At 29.4% G+C, this 19,072-nt stretch overlaps 3 protein-coding genes across 10 annotated transcripts; 1 reads left to right on the top strand and 2 right to left on the bottom strand.

Moving 5' to 3' along the window:
- Positions 1-86: 86 nt before the first annotated feature.
- On the bottom strand, positions 87-3,355 carry LOC145971754 (luciferin 4-monooxygenase). Of its 2 annotated transcripts, none has more exons than XM_083099756.1 (5): positions 3,095-3,355; positions 2,127-2,923; positions 1,389-1,564; positions 642-1,049; positions 87-445 (listed from the first exon to the last, which is right to left on the bottom strand). In XM_083099756.1, exons 1-5 carry the CDS (start codon positions 3,209-3,211, stop codon positions 324-326), a joined length of 1,620 nt encoding a protein of 539 aa, XP_082955882.1. In that variant the 5' UTR covers positions 3,212-3,355; the 3' UTR covers positions 87-323. The 2 variants fall into 2 exon arrangements, with proteins under 2 accessions (XP_082955882.1, XP_082955883.1); XM_083099757.1 differs by having other exon boundaries at positions 3,112-3,345.
- Positions 3,356-4,063: 708 nt separating this feature from the next.
- Positions 4,064-13,352, top strand: LOC145972044 (putative phosphorylase b kinase regulatory subunit alpha). Of its 6 annotated transcripts, none has more exons than XM_083100246.1 (16): positions 4,065-4,341; positions 4,611-4,694; positions 4,816-5,310; positions 5,485-5,930; positions 6,008-6,323; positions 6,595-6,808; positions 6,895-7,004; positions 7,100-7,247; positions 8,656-8,834; positions 9,113-9,266; positions 9,757-10,046; positions 10,129-10,684; positions 10,760-10,812; positions 11,907-12,068; positions 12,309-12,566; positions 13,034-13,352. In XM_083100246.1, the coding sequence occupies exons 3-16, from the start codon at positions 4,828-4,830 to the stop codon at positions 13,259-13,261; spliced, it is 3,597 nt and encodes a 1,198-aa protein (XP_082956372.1). In that variant the 5' UTR covers positions 4,065-4,341; positions 4,611-4,694; positions 4,816-4,827; the 3' UTR covers positions 13,262-13,352. The 6 variants fall into 6 exon arrangements, with proteins under 6 accessions (XP_082956375.1, XP_082956372.1, XP_082956371.1 ...); XM_083100245.1 differs by having other exon boundaries at positions 4,611-4,735; XM_083100249.1 differs by lacking the exons at positions 4,611-4,694; positions 7,100-7,247 and adding an exon at positions 7,910-8,057 and having other exon boundaries at positions 4,064-4,341.
- Positions 9,464-15,764, bottom strand: Mrpl28 (mitochondrial ribosomal protein L28). Of its 2 annotated transcripts, none has more exons than XM_083100262.1 (7): positions 15,606-15,764; positions 14,932-15,092; positions 14,512-14,770; positions 14,253-14,396; positions 13,908-14,092; positions 13,737-13,791; positions 9,464-9,924 (listed from the first exon to the last, which is right to left on the bottom strand). In XM_083100262.1, the coding sequence occupies exons 1-6, from the start codon at positions 15,627-15,629 to the stop codon at positions 13,737-13,739; spliced, it is 828 nt and encodes a 275-aa protein (XP_082956388.1). In that variant the 5' UTR covers positions 15,630-15,764; the 3' UTR covers positions 9,464-9,924. The 2 variants fall into 2 exon arrangements, with proteins under 2 accessions (XP_082956388.1, XP_082956389.1); XM_083100263.1 differs by having other exon boundaries at positions 13,737-13,788.
- Positions 15,765-19,072: the final 3,308 nt, after the last annotated feature.

The raw sequence follows: 19,072 nt of genomic DNA, 5'->3' as shown, positions 1-19,072 counted from the left end.
GAGCATGAGAAAAAATAAGTTTTTGTAGTCAATTTTATAAGCATTTTATTTCATAGAGGTATAGAAGGTAAATTTGTAAAAGTCGGTATAACTTCTAAAATTTTATTATACGGATATATAAGATCACTCTCACATTTTATATCCATTTATATCCATTAATATCCATTTATATCCATGAATAAGTCATTATAAATCACTATCATATACTTTACACCACATAATTACTTATTATAAAGAAGGAAGCATTACATATTATTATTATAAAGATCTTCATAAAGAGATTCAAAATTAAAATAAATATATAAAATTGGCATTTATCAAGTTTATAGTTTTGATTTTAATGTACGGCGTAATACTCGACGTAATATTTTACCAGATGGAGTTTTTGGAATGCTATCCACAAATTTTATGCCGCCCCTAAGTCGCTTAGGATTTGATACGCGTTCTGAAAAAATGGTATATAAATGTAAATACATAAATATACATAAGAGTCACATATCGCGATATTAAGAAAGTGATCTTTATGAATTAATAAAAGTTTAATAAACATTTCTTCTATAATATTATAAAGTTACACATCACATTAATTTCATTACTAGATACGATAGATTATCAGATATAGTAAACAAAGATATTCTTACCATTCACATATTGAATTATATCTTCCTCGCGTATATTGGCATTCTCTTCTTTGACAATAAATGCCATTGGTAGTTCTCCAGCTTCTTCATTCGGAATACCAATTACAGCCGCATCTTTTATGCCAGAATAAGTCAATAGAATCGCTTCTAACTCAGCTGGTGGGACCTGATAGCCTTTATATTTGATAAGTTCTTTTATACGATCGACGATAAAAAAATATTCTTCTTCATCATAATATCCCACATCTCCTGTATGCAACCAACCATCCTTATCAATTGTCGTTCTAGTGGATTTTTCATCATTATAATAGCCTTTCATTATTAGATCTCCCTTGAAACATAACTCTCCTTCACAATTAGGGCCTAAAGTTTCATCCGTCTCATATTCTCCAAGTGGTATTACCTTTGCTGAAAGAAATATACTAGTGTGTTATATTGATGAAAAAGATGCATTTTTAACATTCATCAGTTACAGATATCCAAAGTTGTAGAAAAAAAACAAGCAGAAAATATAAATAAGTATTAACATTTGAAAAAGTGAACATTATGTGATACAATAGTAGAATATAAACAATCATGATTAAACAGTGAAAAAGTAAAAATAAAATATGCTCAAGTTTGAAGAACTACAACACTTGAAAACAATACATTTATATAAACCTATGTATAACTGATTAATAAATATTAATCGATTATATTTCAAGCAGTAAGCCAATGTATACTTTTACAATCGGGGAACATTGTTACCTGATACACCTGGAACTAATATGCCGACGCTACCAAATTTTACTGCTCTATCATGTGGAAAATGTAGCACAGCTAAAGTAGTTTCTGTTAGACCATAGCCCTGTGAAATTTCAGGTATATTTAATCGCTTGGCGACAGCTTTCTCAATTTCCTCTGATAATGGAGCAGCTCCACACCTAATTAAGTAAATACTTTAGCAATTATGTAAAATTTTAGAAAATTTTGAGTGAAATATTCAAGCATCAAACACGAGATATGTTTCCAATATATTTGCAATTCAATTTCAATGATAATTCATGAAATTTCTGTATAAAATTTAAGTTGAGAAAAAACTGCTATGAATAAAGATAAAGTTGGCAGTTTTGCATCTATATTAATTTGCATTATTTTTGCATTTACAAAAAGACTAAAATTAAGCTATGAAGTAAAATTTTTATTCTCAGCTTCATTTGCATAAGCTTATATAAAATTCATATAACTCATGCATGTAGAGAACTGGATTATTAATTTCACAATTATTAAAAAATATTTATATAATTTTTTTTTTATTTTTAGAATCTTCTTCCAAATTTATTTTTTAAAAAAGAATGAATAGATAATAAATTTCAAAAGAAGAAACTTTTCTTTTGTATAGCATTCTTTAGAAATTGAATTTATCTTATTTATTTTTTGATATTATATTTCTTTCATTGTATTCTTTCCACGATAATTTGTTTCAAAAAATTTTAACATACTTACCATATTCTTTTAATAGAAGATAAATCATATTTGTCCACAAGTCGATGTTTAGCCAGGAATACCATAATTGGTGGTACTACCGTTAAATATTTTATTTTATATTTTTCTATCGATTGTAAAAATAATTCCTCTTCAAAGCGTGAAAATACTACACTACTATTCCCACCTATCAGTCTGATCACCAATAAGGCGAACGAATATGCATGGAAAAATGGGAGCAATGCCAAAGACATGGCATTTGCAAGAAATGGATTATTAATGTACATACGTATGATTGTAGTAATATTTTTGTCTGTCCACATAACGCCTTTTGGTAATCCTGTAGTTCCACTCGAGCATAAAATTGCTGTTACATGATTATTTATATCAACAGGAACAGCTTGGAATTTATCTATATTATCATCAGAGACATTTGATATCGCTTTATACATGCTCATCCATGGTACATCAATATTGTCATAATTGTTTAGCAGTAACACTCTTGGGAACCAATGCAACTCTTTGAATATACTTGTCATGTTATTAAGTGCTATCACAGAAATAAAAATGTACTTTGGTTTCATAATAGTAAGCGCATGTTTTAATTCTCCTTTAGAATATAATGGATTTAATGGACAGACAATGGCACCCAGATAAAATGTGGCACATACTGGAATACAGAAATCTAGATTGTTTTCGCTACATATAGCTACAGCATCGTTTACCGTCAACCCTTCTTTCCGCAGATAGATTGCCAATTTTCGACTAGTGTCTAAAATATATTTAAACGTTTGTTCCTTGCCTGTATGGGCATCTATCTGTAGAATATATTTATCATTAATAATGAGTTATAACTATTATAGAGTATTAAAGTTGTAATAATTTATACCGAAAAATTAGATGCAATAACAAAACTTGAATCTATTATATAATATAAATATATTTTATATATATATATATATATATGTAAATAAAACATATAACTTTACTTGTGCTATGTGAATACCATGTGTCGTAAGTTGTCTTAATAATAATTGCCCCACCGAAAAATTAAATTCTCTCATCAATTTTCCTTTTCCATGTAGAATATGTGCGTGTTTTGACATGTTGAATATAAAGAACTTTCTTCCTAACGTTGAGTGTTTGAAAGAGCATTCAAGAACATTATGAACAATAATGAGAATATAGAAGTAGTAGGGTGCATTCGTTTATTCAGTCGCTGCCGCAAATGTCATTTGTTTATCTATCCTTACATAACGTACAGTGAGCGACAATGATTCTGTCCTTGGCGGGGCAAGGGGAACGTAAAACTGGCCAATCAGCCGGCAGCGCGGCAGTGGCTGATTGGCCAGTTCTACGCTCCCCTTGCCCCGCCTAGGCAGAATCGTTGTCGCTCACTGTACACCAGGATAAATATAAGAGATCTCTTATATTTATCCTGGTGTACAGTGAGCGACAACGATTCTGCCTGACGTACACTATAGATAAACGAATGATATCTGCGGCAGCGACTGCGTAAACAAACCAGAATCAACAATTGCTTCTCTTTTAAAATTAATATTTTTTTAAATATTTACAAAAAATGTAAAATTTATCATTTTCATTCCAAAACATATTTCTAATGGTTTTCGGCAATTATATCCAGTATAAAACGATTGCTCCCTAATTGCTCCTTATTATTGCTCCATCATTACTTTAATGATTATTGCATTTATTTATCGAAAATTGACAAATTATTTCAAGTGACGACATCGTCACCTACAAGCCGCCTTTATCTGTCGCGGAAGGCAACGCGATAGCCAATACAAAAGTTGGATTCAGTTCAACCTTGACGCGCGGTGGATGTAGGTATCTGCTGATTGGCTATCGCGTCAGCTTCCGCCGCGCGTAACGCGTTGTCGCGTCCTGTGTGCAGGAGCCTTCATTTGATAATTAGATGGCAGTACGTGGCATACGTTATTTTGAAGGTCATACCGGGGCCATATTCCGAAATTACTGCCAGTACTGCAAATTCTATAGTGCACGTTACGTATATTATATATTTTCAGTGCTGGCAATAAACTGGCAGCAATTTCGGAACACGGCCCGGGTGTCCGCAGAATTCGACGACACGATCACAGTATCTTTTTTAATAAATCGCGATAGCGAACGTACCGAGTCTGCAGTGATTATTAATAAAATCTATTCTTTGTCATTTTTTTTTTCATCTGATCAGCTGATTCACTAGAGAACGTAGGTAAGTTTGTTAAAATGTTATTAGCTTTATAACCAACTTACAAGTTGATCTGTGACATTCGTATGGTAATCCATTATATGAAATTTCTGTCATTGTAAAGTATATTGTATTTTTATAAAAAAATAGTTGATTAAGCCCAATCTACAATGAATGGTTGATCGTTAATTTTAAGTAAATTGACCAACCACAGTCGATTATTCCCAGAATGCTCGATTGTGATTGGTCAATTTGCTTATGACTAATAACTTATTGTAAATCGGACTTTCTAGCTCTCTCTCTTCAACTAGTTCGCAATTAATTTGGAGGAGCTGCATAGTATACGTAAAAAATTTATACAAGTGCTTCAAAACTAGGTAGACTTGTCAATCAAAAGTGCAACAATAGAAATTTAATTGTATAAACCTGAATTTTAATTATACAATATCTTTCTGCACATAGAATATAAATATAAATTTGTGTGATTCTTCTTCGCAGAAAAAACGCAAAATGCGTAGCAGAAGCAACTCTGGTGTCCGTTTGGACTATTACCAAAGGATTGTTCACAAAATAATCATGAATTATCAAAATCCTGTCACTGGACTCTTTCCTGCAAGTCCTGATAATGATCATGCTTGGATACGTGACAATATTTACTGCATACTTGCTGTATGGGGTCTGTCAATGGCGTACAAGAAGATAGCGGATGCTGATGAAGACAGAGCAAAGACTTACGAACTGGAACAAAGCTGCGTGAAGCTAATGAGAGGTCTGTTGATGGCAATGATGCAACAAAAGGAAAAAGTGGAAAAGTTCAAATCTAGTCAAAATCCACATGATGCCTTACATGCAAAGTATAGCTCTGTCAATGGTCAAACGGTAGTTGGAGATACTGAATGGGGACATATTCAAATTGATGCAATTTCTCTATATCTGTTAATTCTGGCCCAAATGACAGCTTCTGGTTTACAGATTGTTTTCAACTTGGATGAGGTATCGATATATATCTTATATTTGTATATTATAAGTTTGAAGATATATCTATATTTTTCTTCATAAAATATTAAAATTTATTTTTAATTATAGAATATATATGATTTTTTTTGGAATTTTATATAATTTAGAGAATTAAGAAAATATTTTAAATTTAATATTTAATTTTTTTAGGTGGCCTTTATTCAAAACTTGGTTTTTTATATTGAATCCGCTTACTGCACACCGGATTATGGAATTTGGGAGAGGGGAGATAAAACTAATCACGGCTTGCCAGAACTAAACGCAAGCAGTATTGGTATGGCTAAAGCTGCAATGGAAGCGATGAACGAATTGGATTTGTTTGGCGCGAGAGGTGGAGCTACATCAGTTATTCATGTTCTGGCTGATGAGGCACAAAAGTGTCAAGCAGTGTTACAATCTATGCTACCTAGAGAATCAAATTCCAAAGAATTGGACAGTAGTTTATTGGCAATCATAAGTTTTCCTGCGTTTGCGGTAGATGAATCTAATTTAATTCATGAGACACGAGACGCCATCACTAAAAAATTACAAGGACGATACGGTTGTAAAAGATTTCTAAGGGATGGATATAAAACACCAAAGGAGGATGCAAATAGGTACTATTGCGAATGCAGTATTATCTTATTTTTAATGTGATTTACTTTGACTAACAATTCTTTTATTTTGAGAATAGATTATATTACGAACCATGGGAACTTCGGATGTTTGAGAATATTGAATGCGAGTGGCCATTGTTCTTCTCTTATTTAATATTGGACTATTGTTTCCAAGGCAATAAAGAAGCAGTTGAGATGTATACCAAGCAATTAGAGGAAGTAATGATTAAAACAGATGAGGGTATAAAATTAGTGCCCGAATTATATTCTGTTGCATCTAAGGATGTATCGGCGGAGTATGCCGAACCTGGTAGTCAAAGTCGAATAGCTTTGGGCAGATGCCCATTTATGTGGGCGCAATCTCTTTATATTTTAGGAAAATTACTGCAAGAAGTAAGTAACACTTTTTAGAAATATGATCGAAACAGAAATATTTGAATAAAAGAAAGTGCCTTATTTTAAAAAACATATATTTTTACATATATTTTTTTGTAGCTTACATATTACGTTTGAAGTTTCAAAAGTATTTAAAAGACATTTAATGTATATAATTTATTTGATCTATTTCTTAATTTAAAATATTAAATTATATTTTTTTCTTATTAAAATCATAATATTTAATATATTAATAACATGATGATCTTATAATTTTATTTTGTTACAGGGATTTCTAGCAGTTGGAGAGTTGGATCCATTAAACAGGCGACTGTGCAGTGAGAAAAAGCCGGATGTAGTGGTGCAAGTAGTTATCTTGGCAGAAGACATAGAAATTAGGGAAAAAATTGCACAGCATGATATTCATGTGCAAACAATCGCAGAAGTTGCGCCGATCGAAGTACAGCCTGCAAAAGTGCTCAGTCATTTATACACATATTTAGGTACGACGGAACAAATTTGCAACTAGAGCTCAGATATACATTTTATTGATCTATATATAATTTAAATTTTGACAATTCACTATTAGGACGTAACAAGAAATTAGGCTTATCTGGACGTAAATCAAGAGATGTAGGAATCCTCAGCACTAGTAAACTGTATTCCTTGCACGACAAGATATTTGCATTCACGCCTCAGGTAATAATCACAATCTTTATGGTGAGCTTTACCATCTCTCTATATCTTTATTTCTTTTCTTACGTTTCCTCTTGTTCTCGCACCGAATTGACTAGTTGACAGATATGACCCGCTTCTACATCGCATCGGACTATGAGCTCATGATTGACATATTCAAAGGTGAAATTAATTTCTTGAAGTCTAGTTGGCAGAATATGTTGGGCCGGCCTCTTGTGGTCATGCCCCTCAAGAATATTCATCTAGGTAATTTAATGATTTCACAAGATTGTAGTTGATTTTTATAATTGCTAATTTAGGTATTCTTAAATTCATTGAAGTTGCCACAATTCTACAGTTCTATATATTTTTAGAAATTCTGAAAAATTCCTTGCGTGATTTTTATTATTATTTTTTTTTTTAATATTGTGACTGTCCGCTCTCAACAACTAACGTATTTGCTTGCATGCATTGCAATATGGTTCTCATATAACAATTATTTAATCCCCTATGGTTTAATGTAATTTTCAATCTTATCTTGTTTTTTTTCTCTTTTTGATTTTACATTACATATCTCGCTTAAAAATATATAATATAAATTTTAGATACAATCTTTGTAACTTAGGTTCAGTAATAATTCAATTTTTGCAATCAATATATAATATTATCCATAGAGGGTTATTAGCTTTTAATTACTTTTTACTTATGTTTCATTACATTCTTCATTACTAACATGATGCAGATGTTAAAGTAAATGAAATTGTGAATTGTATGATATTGAAGATGTTTGATCAATAGAACAAGACAGGATAAAAATGAAATGTACTCGGGGCGAGAAAAATTGCTTCCTCTTCAAACATCAAACAATTTATCCTAGAGATATGGCTTATTATGTGTTTGGTGGTATGCGCGTGTGTTGCATGTGTTAGAACTTTGATATGGAGGAGAACTACACGACAATCGACGTCGATCTGCTTGTCGATACTTTCACAACCACCTTGGCCTTCCTCAAAATCAACTGGAAACAAATGCTCGGCAGACCAACTGTAACCCTTGTCGCTACTCATAATCATTTAGGTACGCCCTTGTGCGAAGCTTTAGATATCATCCTACAACGAAAAGCTCATCGAATATTATATACAATTATATTATAACGTGCTACACTCTAAGTTGTTAATTAGAGAATATCACAAAATTCGAGTATAAAAATGCTGTAGAAAAATTGGAAAAACAAACGTATAATTTTTTATTTGTGTGATTTTCAAGCGATAGTTTTTTAAATACGAATTTAAAATAGTCACAACTACAATTAAAAACAAATGTGAATCATATGTATGATATATGTATGATGATATTAGCATATATGTATGATTATATGTATGATAATATTAACATCATTATCTTTTATTTAAAGTCAGTTATATCACAAGATACTTTTTAATTTCAACATATCTTATAATTGGTCAAATTTAAAAACACTCTAAAGAACTATTGCTATAAAAATTACATGCATTTTATTCCTTCATTTTTCGCGTACCTTTCTTTTGCTACAGTGTTTCTATACTCTGTATAAGAAATATAGAATATGTTATTGAAAGGTACATATATATCTTTATTAATCTTTTACTTATTTATTGATTTTGTTAAATCGAAACTTAATAATGATTTTTTCTAGATCAAGGTAAAATACCATTAGCCATGATAACTACTATGAAGAAGCTCAAGAGCGGCTACATTAATGGTACAAGAGTATCATTAGGAAATTTAAATGATTTCTTAAACACGTCATGTATCACGAATCTTAGTTTTTTGGGGAGTTCTGAGGACGGTCGTCCTGATAAATTAAATCCTCAGGTATATATAATTTAAATTATATATCTTTCTAGAATAAAATTATAGCATGAAACACACATGCGAGCGAGCGCGCGCGCGCGCGTGTATATATATACATACATATACACAATATTTTAGGCAGAATTCTTTTTTGTAATATAATCTAAATATTTTATCTTACAAATTTTATCGTTATTTTTTAATCAATTCCTATATACTTATCATGTAAATTCGAAGCATAAAACTTTCTTTGATCTAAACATGTAATTATGATACTTATAATCTGTTCTCTATAAAAGATTCAACAATATTTGGAGGAACATCTAATGCGGCCATTCCCTCATCGTACAGGACTTCTCAATAAACCTGGACCAATTCGTACAGGAAAAAGTCTACGGCGTAAAATGTCGGTGAAAGGCGCGATAAAAAAGACACGATCCATAGCCGTTGAACGTGAGTAATTTGTCCTGAATGGAATGGTTTTGAAATTCTAACCGTGTGCTCTGATTATATGTTTTTTTAAAGAGGAGCCTTAAACAATTATTGCAATGTCTTCCTACTACCATCTTCCAAGAAAGTGAGTGCATTAATTGGCTATTATATTATTTGATTCCTGCCTAATTTTTTTTGAAAAAAATGTGATTTTGTACTTGTAATAAAAACCACTGTGTACAGTGTGATTTATTGTTATTATCCAATTCAAAATATTTAATACATATTATTACATATTTAATATATATTATTAATACTTAATACATATTATTATTAATACATAATTATGCATACATATTAATTGTTAATACACATTTATATACATAATAAATTTATCTAATTTATATAATAATAAATATTTTAATAAAAATACTGTTTTAATATGAGATGCAAATATCAATACATATTATTAAATTTAGTGGATTGAAAACTTCTTTTTGCACCATTTTAGCTGAAATTCTTGGGATGGCAGGGGAAGACCGTAGACATTCTATCGTTTTAACAACAAATCCATTTATTGAAGTGACAGATACCACATTGTCTCTCAATTCCACTCAACCGATGACAGTTGAACGTACACCATCGCCAACGGATGAGCTGTTATCGTGGAGAAATTCTTCTAAAATTAAACATAAAACAACATCCGAAATTCAGTATGCTGAAACCGAGGTGGAGGAATTGCTATCTATGCTTCGCGAAACAGAAAGTCTCGAAGAGCAAGGAGATATCTTGCAATATCTTGTTAGTTGTTTTATTTTTAATTTATGAGAAACAAGATTCTTGATGAAAACTCGTTAAAACAGAATAAACATTTTATATATAGGTAGACTCGAAAGGATTATACTTTGATACGGGTGTAAAGGAAGAAGGACATCCCGTTTTGGTGAAGGATCTATTGAAAAGTCTTTACGAAAAAGTATGTCAACAGAAAATGTGGGGTATTGTACGACACAGCGCTGGAATGTTAGGTAAAAGGGTGGAGGATTTAGCGAAGGCAGTTACTGATTTACTAGTACGTCAAAAGCAAGTCACTGTTGGTATGCCGCCGAGCAATGAGCATACTATTGTCGCACCTTTGCCAGAGAACGAGCTACGAACTTTGATTCATCAAGCATACGGTGACGACGAATCAACCGCCATGCTGACGGAGGAATTGCTCGTTTATTTAGCGATGTTTATCAGAACGGAGCCGCAATTATTTCACGAGATGTTGAGGTTGCGAGTCGGCCTGATCATCCAAGTTATGGCAACGGAACTATCACGAACGTTAATCTGTACGGGTGAAGAAGCTTCCGAGCACTTACTAAATTTGTCTCCTTTCGAGATGAAAAACTTATTACATCATATTATGAGTGGGAAAGAATTTGCTATTAGTAGTGGTACGTTCTACGCTTTAGTTAAAAATTTGAAAAATGCATGCTGGAATGCGCTGTTTATATTTATTTATGTTACAGTTGGCCGGGGCAACTTTTCTGTCATCAGTTACAAATCGAGTAGAGTCAGTAAGGTAATATTTTGTTAGTAATGTAAAACTATATTTAGTATTAATGTAAAACTATATTTTAAGTGTTATTATTTTTAACACTTTAATATATATATCGCTAGCAGTACTTCGGGAAGTGATTCGGGACTCCAAAAGAAGAAAAAAAAAAGCTATATGAACATAGATCCGGAAATAAGTTGTTTCTGAGTTATAGCCACTTTTATGTTAAAAAAATCATAACTTATAGTCCGCATCCTTCTTTTTTTAATTTAAATTTAAATTTTAAATTTGAATTTTTAAATTTAAATTTGAATTTTTAAATTTAAATTTGAATTTTTAAATTCAAATTTTAAATTTAAATATTTAATTTAAAAATTCAAATTTAAAATTTGAATTTTTAAATTTAAATATTTAAATTTAAATTTGAAATTTGAATTTAAATATTTAAATTTAAATATTTAAATTTGAAAATTCAAATTTAAAATTTAAATTTAAAAATTCAAATTTAAAAATTCAAATTTAAATTTAAAAATTCAAATATTTAAATTTAAATTTAAAATTTGAATTTAAATATTTAAATTTAAAAATTCAAATTTAAAATTTAAATTTAAAAATTCAAATTTGAAAATTTAAATTTGAATTTTTAAATTCAAATTTTAAATTTAAATTTAAATATTTAAATTTAAAAATTCAAATTTAAAATTTAAATTTAAAAATTCAAATTTAAAATTTGAATTTAAAAATTTAAATTAAATAAATTAAAAAAGGGATACCAAGCGGACTATAAATTACGATTTTTTTAACATAAAGATGGCTATAACTCGGAAACGACTTATTTCCGGACCTATGTTTATATAGCTTTCTTTCTATAGCTTCTTTTTGGATACCGAATCACTTCTCGAAGTACTGCGGGCGATTTTGCGGACATCCTGTATATACATATATTGATTTATAATATACTGATTCATATTTAAATTCTTTAATTATTTGATTTAATATTTTTTGATATATTTTACTATGACAATTATTTTAACTTATATTTTATATCTCATAAATATTATTAAATTTATATTCTTAAAATTAAATAAACATAAAGAATTAAAAATTTTTTTGTATAGAAATCTCAAATTGGTGGTTTCTTAAGCGCTGAACAAAATGCTGATAGTACCGAAGCAGAAGCCGATCGACAAGGTCAATGGTTACGGAGGCGACGATTAGACGGTGCATTGAACAGAGTACCAAGAGATTTCTATCCGCGTGTATGGCAAGTACTTGAAAAAGTAAGTTCGTAAATCGCTATAATCTAATAATTTATGTATATGTACATATATATATGTGTGTACATATATATATGTGTGTGTGTGTGTGTGTGTGTGTGTGTGTGTGTGTGTGTGTGTGTGTGTGTGTGTGTGTGTGTGCGTGCGTGCGTGTGCGTGTGCGTGTATTATATTTTGTTTTATATGTTTATATATAAAACTCTTAACATCTTTTAATTCCCCATAAAAATTGACTTTTAACAGTGTAACGGTTTAGCAATTGAGGGAAGAATGCTGCCACAGAATCTCACACAAGAAATGACATCAGGAGAGTTGAAATTTGCTTTGGCTGTAGAAACTGTACTGAATACTATACCACAACCAGAATATCGTCAACTTGTTGTTGAGGCTCTAATGGTGCTGACACTAGTAACTGAATACAATGTTGTGCCATCTTTAGGTGGTCTAATCGAGGTTGAAAATTTAGTCCATAAAGCAAATGCTATTTTCTTGGAAGATCAGGTATTTCAATGTTTTTTTTTATATAAAATATATTATTTATATATTATTTATATATTATTATATTATTTATATATTATTATATTATTTACATAAAATATATTAAGAAATTAATAATGCAAAATAATATTATATTATCTAATTGAATTTTCGTAAAGGAAAAATATGCGATAATAAAATAAAGTGTAAGAGAAAGAATAATTCATAATTTTCTTATTCTTTCAAGCAATTTCATTTTTATGTTGTATCTATTATCTTATCAGAATTAATATTAATTTTGATCGTGATATTTATCATGAGATTTATTTTCTCTAAAAAAGATAAGCTCTTTATTTCCTATTAAAAGTTATTAAAAACTATTAAAACGCACACATGTAGAATTGATAATAGTATTGCTATTTTGTTATAAAAATAATAAAGTGTTTTCTTTATATACGTCAAAATACGAAAAATAACTACAAAATTTATAGATGGCTATTGATGGTGATGCAACATTGTGTTGTGCAAAACCAAAGGAACAACGTGAAATGACAGCTATGGGGACACTCCTTTGTGGTGGAGCAGCATATATTTGTCAACACTTTTATGATAGTGCTCCCAGTGGAAGTTATGGAACAATGACGTACATCACGAGAGCTATTGCTGTGATGCTTGATTGTTTGCCGAAAGATGGCGATTTAGAATGTTCAATATCGTAGCAAATATTAGAATTATATATTAATATATTATTTTAGAAATAAATGATCTTTAATTGTAGCAAAAACTTTCAATATAGATATCTCAGATAAATCTGCATTGTGATTTTTCTACATACAATTTCCATTTTTTTGTGTACAATTATCTTGTAATTTAATATTTTTACCTTAATTGAGAGAAAAAGATGATCAAAGTAATTATTAATAAATATTAATTATGAATTGCAGGAAATGAATATTGAAATTAAAATGTTAAAATAGTACTTTGTTATATACTGAGCTCTATTTTTACATTTTGAAAAAAGTGGGAATATATTAAGAAAATAAATCAAGTTTTGTTAACTTCATTAAATCTATTTTATTCTCTTTATTGCATCAATATATTTGTTAAGAACATGCAGCTCAAAGAAAGCTTAGGATATGCAAGAAATTATATTGAAACTTTCTTTGTGCAAATTATAACAAACAAACTTTTTACCTATTTGGTCTTTGGACTTTTGGAAAATGGATTTAATTTGTTTAACCAGGAACTTCTGTGAAAAAAATTTCATTTATGAAATCATTGAAATGTGCAATATATATATATATATATATATATATATATATATATATATATATATATATATGCAAATAGTATATAAATACATACGTTTCCTCTGGTAGTACGACATCCACGTTTTCAGCTTCTTTAATTTTATTTTCCTTGAGTTTGGCAATTAACTCTGATCTATATTGAATTTTCAAAGGTTGCGGTGTTGTTTTGTTTAGTTTCAACCATTTTTTTAAAGCTTCTAAATATGTAAGACCATACCATTCTATTTCTTCTCTTGTGTACTGAAAATATATTAATATTGCATGCAATGATTTATGTATTTAATATAATACAATGTGCTAGAGCTATCAATATTTTAATATTTAGCAAACAAATAGCATTTTTTCATTTAGTATATCTTGCTCTAAGTTTTTTGATATAGTATATAGAGAAATTACTTACAAGTGACAGATATTTCTCATACTTAGCGTATACTTCCTCACGCTTTTCTGGATTGTCAGGATATAAAGTTTTATCTGCCAATGTAATAAGTATCTGACGTTTCAATCTCAGAGCTAGTAAAGATCTCAAATCGCAGGCTTCTGTCTGTAAATAATAACTCCAATTTTCAAAAAAACTTGTAAAATATACTTTTTAAAAATCTTGCAATATATATAATTACACTATTTTCTTTACCCATTTAACTTAAAGATTAATGTACCTTTAATAAATAATGATCAAATCCGTAATTTTCGTGAATTAATCTGATTGTTCTATTAGTAACAACAACACTCATATATGTGTCAAGGACTTCGCTATAGAGAACAGATTTCTTCAGATGTGGTATCCAAAAATGTGGGACCCTTCTCTTATATTTACCCTTCTTCTTAAAACCTTGCACAATGGCTTCTCCTCCCCATATACCATTATCAATTTCCTTTGGGTACAATAGAGGTAACGGTACATTTTGTACTGGATATCTGTAAGCAGATTATTCAAATATTTAATATAACTGTCAGTAAATTACTTATGATAAAAATAATTATTTGTAATATATATGCAATACACTTTGTATAACAAAGTATTATATGAGTCATCATTATATTATTCCATGGGAGTTGTATAATGATATGTAACGTACACTTCCCCACGATTATTTTTCACATAAGTGCCTTTCTGTTCAATATAATGAACTGGAGCAGGCTTCTTCTTCCATTCTTTCCAGAATTTTTTGTATTCTACTGGTAACTCTGCACCAATTCCTTTAGACCACCGAGTTGGTCTTGCATAATAGTATAATCGCTGTAACAATTGTCCATGTTTATATTTTTATTTGTCTCTTTTGTTTACATTAAAATCAAAGCAATATTTTTTTCATTTAAATTTCAAATTATATACATTTTGTGTTCACATTACATTAAATAAATATTATAGGCAATTAGTAGAAATGAGAAATGTTATAAATAATAAACCTATATTTCCTAAAATTAAAATGCAATGCATATAAGTGTAGTATTTTAAATGTTGATTTCAATTCTTATGTATAATAAATGGATAAATAAAATTTAATTTAACATCATGCAATATATATCAGTAAATATTGTTAAATCAATAATACTATTGCATTATCTTCGATTTAAGCGAGATCTACATAAGTGTCTGTTTTATCTTTTCTTTTTAAATAAATAAGGACACATCTTTTTAAATCTCGCTTAAAGCTAAAATAACTTTGCAATCGGGCCTAAATGAATAGTCTTTAGGTTAAGTTTTACATAATAAAAAGTTACACCACAAAAAGCTACAAATTTATATTACCTGTCCAGCTTCTTTAGCCGACATGTCGTTTTATGAATTTTGATTAATTAAAAATCATGAATAATTAAAAAAAAAATCAAATATCACGCTTTATTTACTTAGATCGTAAGGAACGAAATGAAAGTAAAGATTTCCTTGGGCTGATTGGTCAATTAAATGCTACTTTACTCTACGAGTACGATTTTCGAACGTAGCCTAAATCGGATGCCATCTATATTATTTGCCTTATACTATTCTATATATTATTCATTCATCGACTGAGTAAACTTACCATATATCGATATTTTCAATGAAGTATATATGCATATATAATATTCTCTTTTGTGTGTAATATAACATCAAGAGAATAATAACATTTTCTTGATTTATCGAATAAAAGCATGAGTATAAATGGAGTATAAATGTCATTTGTGATTATCTCTTTATGCAATCGATATTGAGTGTATAAATTTTTCATAAATCAAAGAGAGTAAAATGGAAGTTATTAGATATTAATAAATTTTTTATACGTTAAATTTATTAATCTATATGTATATTTTTTTATATTTTATTATGTAAATCTCTGCTTTATATATAATTGTAGAAAACTATTAATAGTATTAATCTCAATGATTATATTATCCAAGATGACGTCTAAAGACGTCCTAATAACGTATTATGACATCGTTAAAACGTTATTAAGATGTTATTTGGCGTCATTGCTATTTGGATAACCTAGGCATTTTGATATAATATCGATAAATTTTATAAAATTATAATTTGAGATTTTATTTAAGTTTTCATAAATTCTCAAAAATTAGAAAAGAATTGCAGGCAGATATATTAAAAAATTAATACCGCAGAAGTGAGCTCATCAAAGTGGTAGTATTATTAATTAATTATTAAAGTATTATTAATTAGAATTTTAAGAAAGAAATGTGTGCGTTTATATACACATATTTCATTTCAGTAAAACATACAAATATCATGTATATATATATATATATATATATATATATATATATATATATATATATATATGTATATCCGATAAAGTTATAAAATAAGCTTTAAATATGACCTCATATATTATGCCTTATATATTACACTCAATTCGCATTTGCGTCATTTATTTGTAAAGAAATACACTGTTTGTTTCAAACGACAGTATGAAAATAATGCTTATGAGTCACTCCAATCTGTCCGCACTTCATACAAACGCGCATGTGAGAGATTTTGCGGGGATATTAATAAATATCGGAGTGTGTCTATGTGTATGTGTATATGTATATGTGTGTATATGTATATTTGTAAGAAACGCTTAACAACACGATGCAAGACAGCAGGGTAATGCGGCATGCCCGATTTGATCTATACATAATCAATTTTAACTCAAGATTGCGCGCTCGTGAGAGAGAAAATGTCTCCATAGAAAATCCAATACGAATGATCGATTGGAATTAGACACAAGTTGAACGAATAAATATCGACGATGATGTAAAATTTGGAAATTTCTTCGAACGGGAATTTTTGCGGTAATTATATTTTCAGCCCTTTTCCTTTTTTAAATCTATATTTTACATCGGAATTATTTTATTTTAGGTATATAGAATATATATATATATGTATATATAATTCGCGCGCGCACGCGATTAGAGCAGAAATTTTATAGAGATATTTCTCTTGAAATAATTTAAAAATTTTATTTAAAAAGTTTTATTTTCTACTAGATATTTTCTCTTTCTTTCTCAGCCAAAAATTTTAATTGCTCATCTCTCTCTTTTTTTATTCGTCAATAAAACATTAATTTATACATTTTTTATGAAACCCACAAAATATATTATGATATATATTAATATTTTACTTTAATTATGTTTACTAATTGAAAAGTGATGCGTATCTTGTCCTGAATATCTTTTCGTATCTTTAAATTACTTTTCTATCTTTAAATTCAAGGCAATTTCTATGTTTTGTTTTTAAACTATTCTGTACAAATGATTTAATTGTTTCTTCAATTAATAATGTACAATTACACAGAAATAGAAACTATTTATTATTCCGTATATTTTAATCATCAATATAATCGTTATCCGTGATGTAATCGCTTGTAGTCATCGGCCGAATTTTCTTTTAATTGCCTGTCTAAAATAGAGATTTCGAAACTGTGTTTTACTGTAAATATTGCAAAACTTGTCATTTCTAAAATAGTCTTTCCAAATATTTCCCATGTATTAAAAATCATATTGATTTATTTTATTTTTATAAGCAAGAATTTTTCCATTTAACGGTTTTTTCCTAATTAAATTTATATATATATATATGTGTATATATGTTATTTATATACATATATACATTTATTTATATATGTTATTTATATATGTTATTTATATACATATATAAATAGCTTTATACATTTTTTTGTATTTCAACAAGTAAAGCAATGAGAAATAAGGATGAAAAAAAATAAAAGCTGAACATATTAAAAGAAACAGATTTCTTTCGTGTGATATGATATGTGAATAAATATCGGTTAAAATATTATCTACATTTAATACATTAAATTTTTATAAAATTACACTTTACAATACATTTATATATATTCTAAAGTTTCATCAAATAATAAATCGCTGAAGAATATATCTAATTAATATAATAGAAGTTATTTTCAGTTTCTTTGTATTCTCATATTCAAAGTATAATTTAATCTCCTTTATAGTTTCACACAAATCCTTTTCTCTCTATATATTGATAATAATAAATATTTTAAAAATATAATTAATAAAATATAAATTTATATAATAATAATTTTTTTTATATAAATAAATGTCTAGATAATACAAATATGATCATATAGATTTTGTGACATGAATCAATGGCAAAGAGAAAACGAGATTGGAAACTAAGTTCGCGCGCATCAGATAATTTTAATAAATGCGTAATGAGAAGAAATTTTTCTTACGAGGAGATAAGGCATAATGAAAACGCAAATATTTCCGCGAGAAAACGACTGTATGCGCTAATGGATTAAAGGAGGATGATAAGTGGAGGAGGACGTGAAGTATGGGCGGCCTTCCCTTGTCGGCTTCTCGGTAACAAACGGACGGGCCGAATTGAGAACCGCGAGAACACTCATCGTCTAATAATAGTATCTTGCTCAAATTTCTATTTTCAGGCCGATAAATGCGCGCGCGGCTTTTATGTAAAAAGCCCAAGCATCCTCACACCGTGCACGAGGGCGCGATTCGCATTACCGGATCCGGCAAGTCGAAAATACCGGAAGCTGCCGCAACCACCGCCGGAAGGTCCACGCGCCCTTCATGGCAAGCAAGCTACAGTTTACTTTCGCGAGCAAATAGTCCGCGGCGCGTAAACTTGTCAAACTTGGCGAATAACGACCACCGCCTGCTACGCGAGTAAATTCGAGTTAGCGGGATAACAGAAGTGGTTTAACGCTCCAGGAGCGTCGGAGAGGAGAAAGAGAAACGCGA

This window comes from Camponotus vicinus, unplaced genomic scaffold (genome assembly GCF_025532165.1).
Source record: "Camponotus vicinus isolate PSW18456_S1 unplaced genomic scaffold, iyCamVici1.0 SCAF_5, whole genome shotgun sequence".
In the NCBI taxonomy this organism is placed as follows: Eukaryota; Metazoa; Arthropoda; class Insecta; order Hymenoptera; family Formicidae; genus Camponotus; species Camponotus vicinus.
Note: the sequence above shows the minus strand (reverse complement) of the source record. Positions and strands in the feature narration are given on the sequence as shown.

Bases quoted from the DNA above. Each gene is read 5' to 3' on its own strand.
- LOC145971754 (XM_083099756.1), bottom strand. From the start codon at position 3,211: ATGTCAAAACACGCACATATTCTACATGGAAAAGGAAAATTGATGAGA. The intron at 1,565-2,126 runs GTAAGTATGTTA...TTACTTAATTAG, and splicing joins TCTTCTATTAAAAGAATATG to GTGTGGAGCTGCTCCATTAT. The intron at 446-641 runs GTAAGAATATCT...CCATTTTTTCAG, and splicing joins TATAATTCAATATGTGAATG to AACGCGTATCAAATCCTAAG.
- Mrpl28 (XM_083100262.1), bottom strand. From the start codon at position 15,629: ATGTCGGCTAAAGAAGCTGGACAG. The intron at 14,397-14,511 runs GTACATTAATCT...TATTATTTACAG, and splicing joins TTGATCATTATTTATTAAAG to ACAGAAGCCTGCGATTTGAG. The intron at 14,093-14,252 runs GTAAGTAATTTC...ATATATTTTCAG, and splicing joins ATGAGAAATATCTGTCACTT to TACACAAGAGAAGAAATAGA.
- LOC145972044 (XM_083100249.1), top strand. From the start codon at position 4,828: ATGCGTAGCAGAAGCAACTCTGGTGTCCGTTTGGACTATTACCAAAGG. The intron at 12,069-12,308 runs GTAAGTTCGTAA...GACTTTTAACAG, and splicing joins TATGGCAAGTACTTGAAAAA to TGTAACGGTTTAGCAATTGA. The intron at 12,567-13,033 runs GTATTTCAATGT...CAAAATTTATAG, and splicing joins CTATTTTCTTGGAAGATCAG to ATGGCTATTGATGGTGATGC.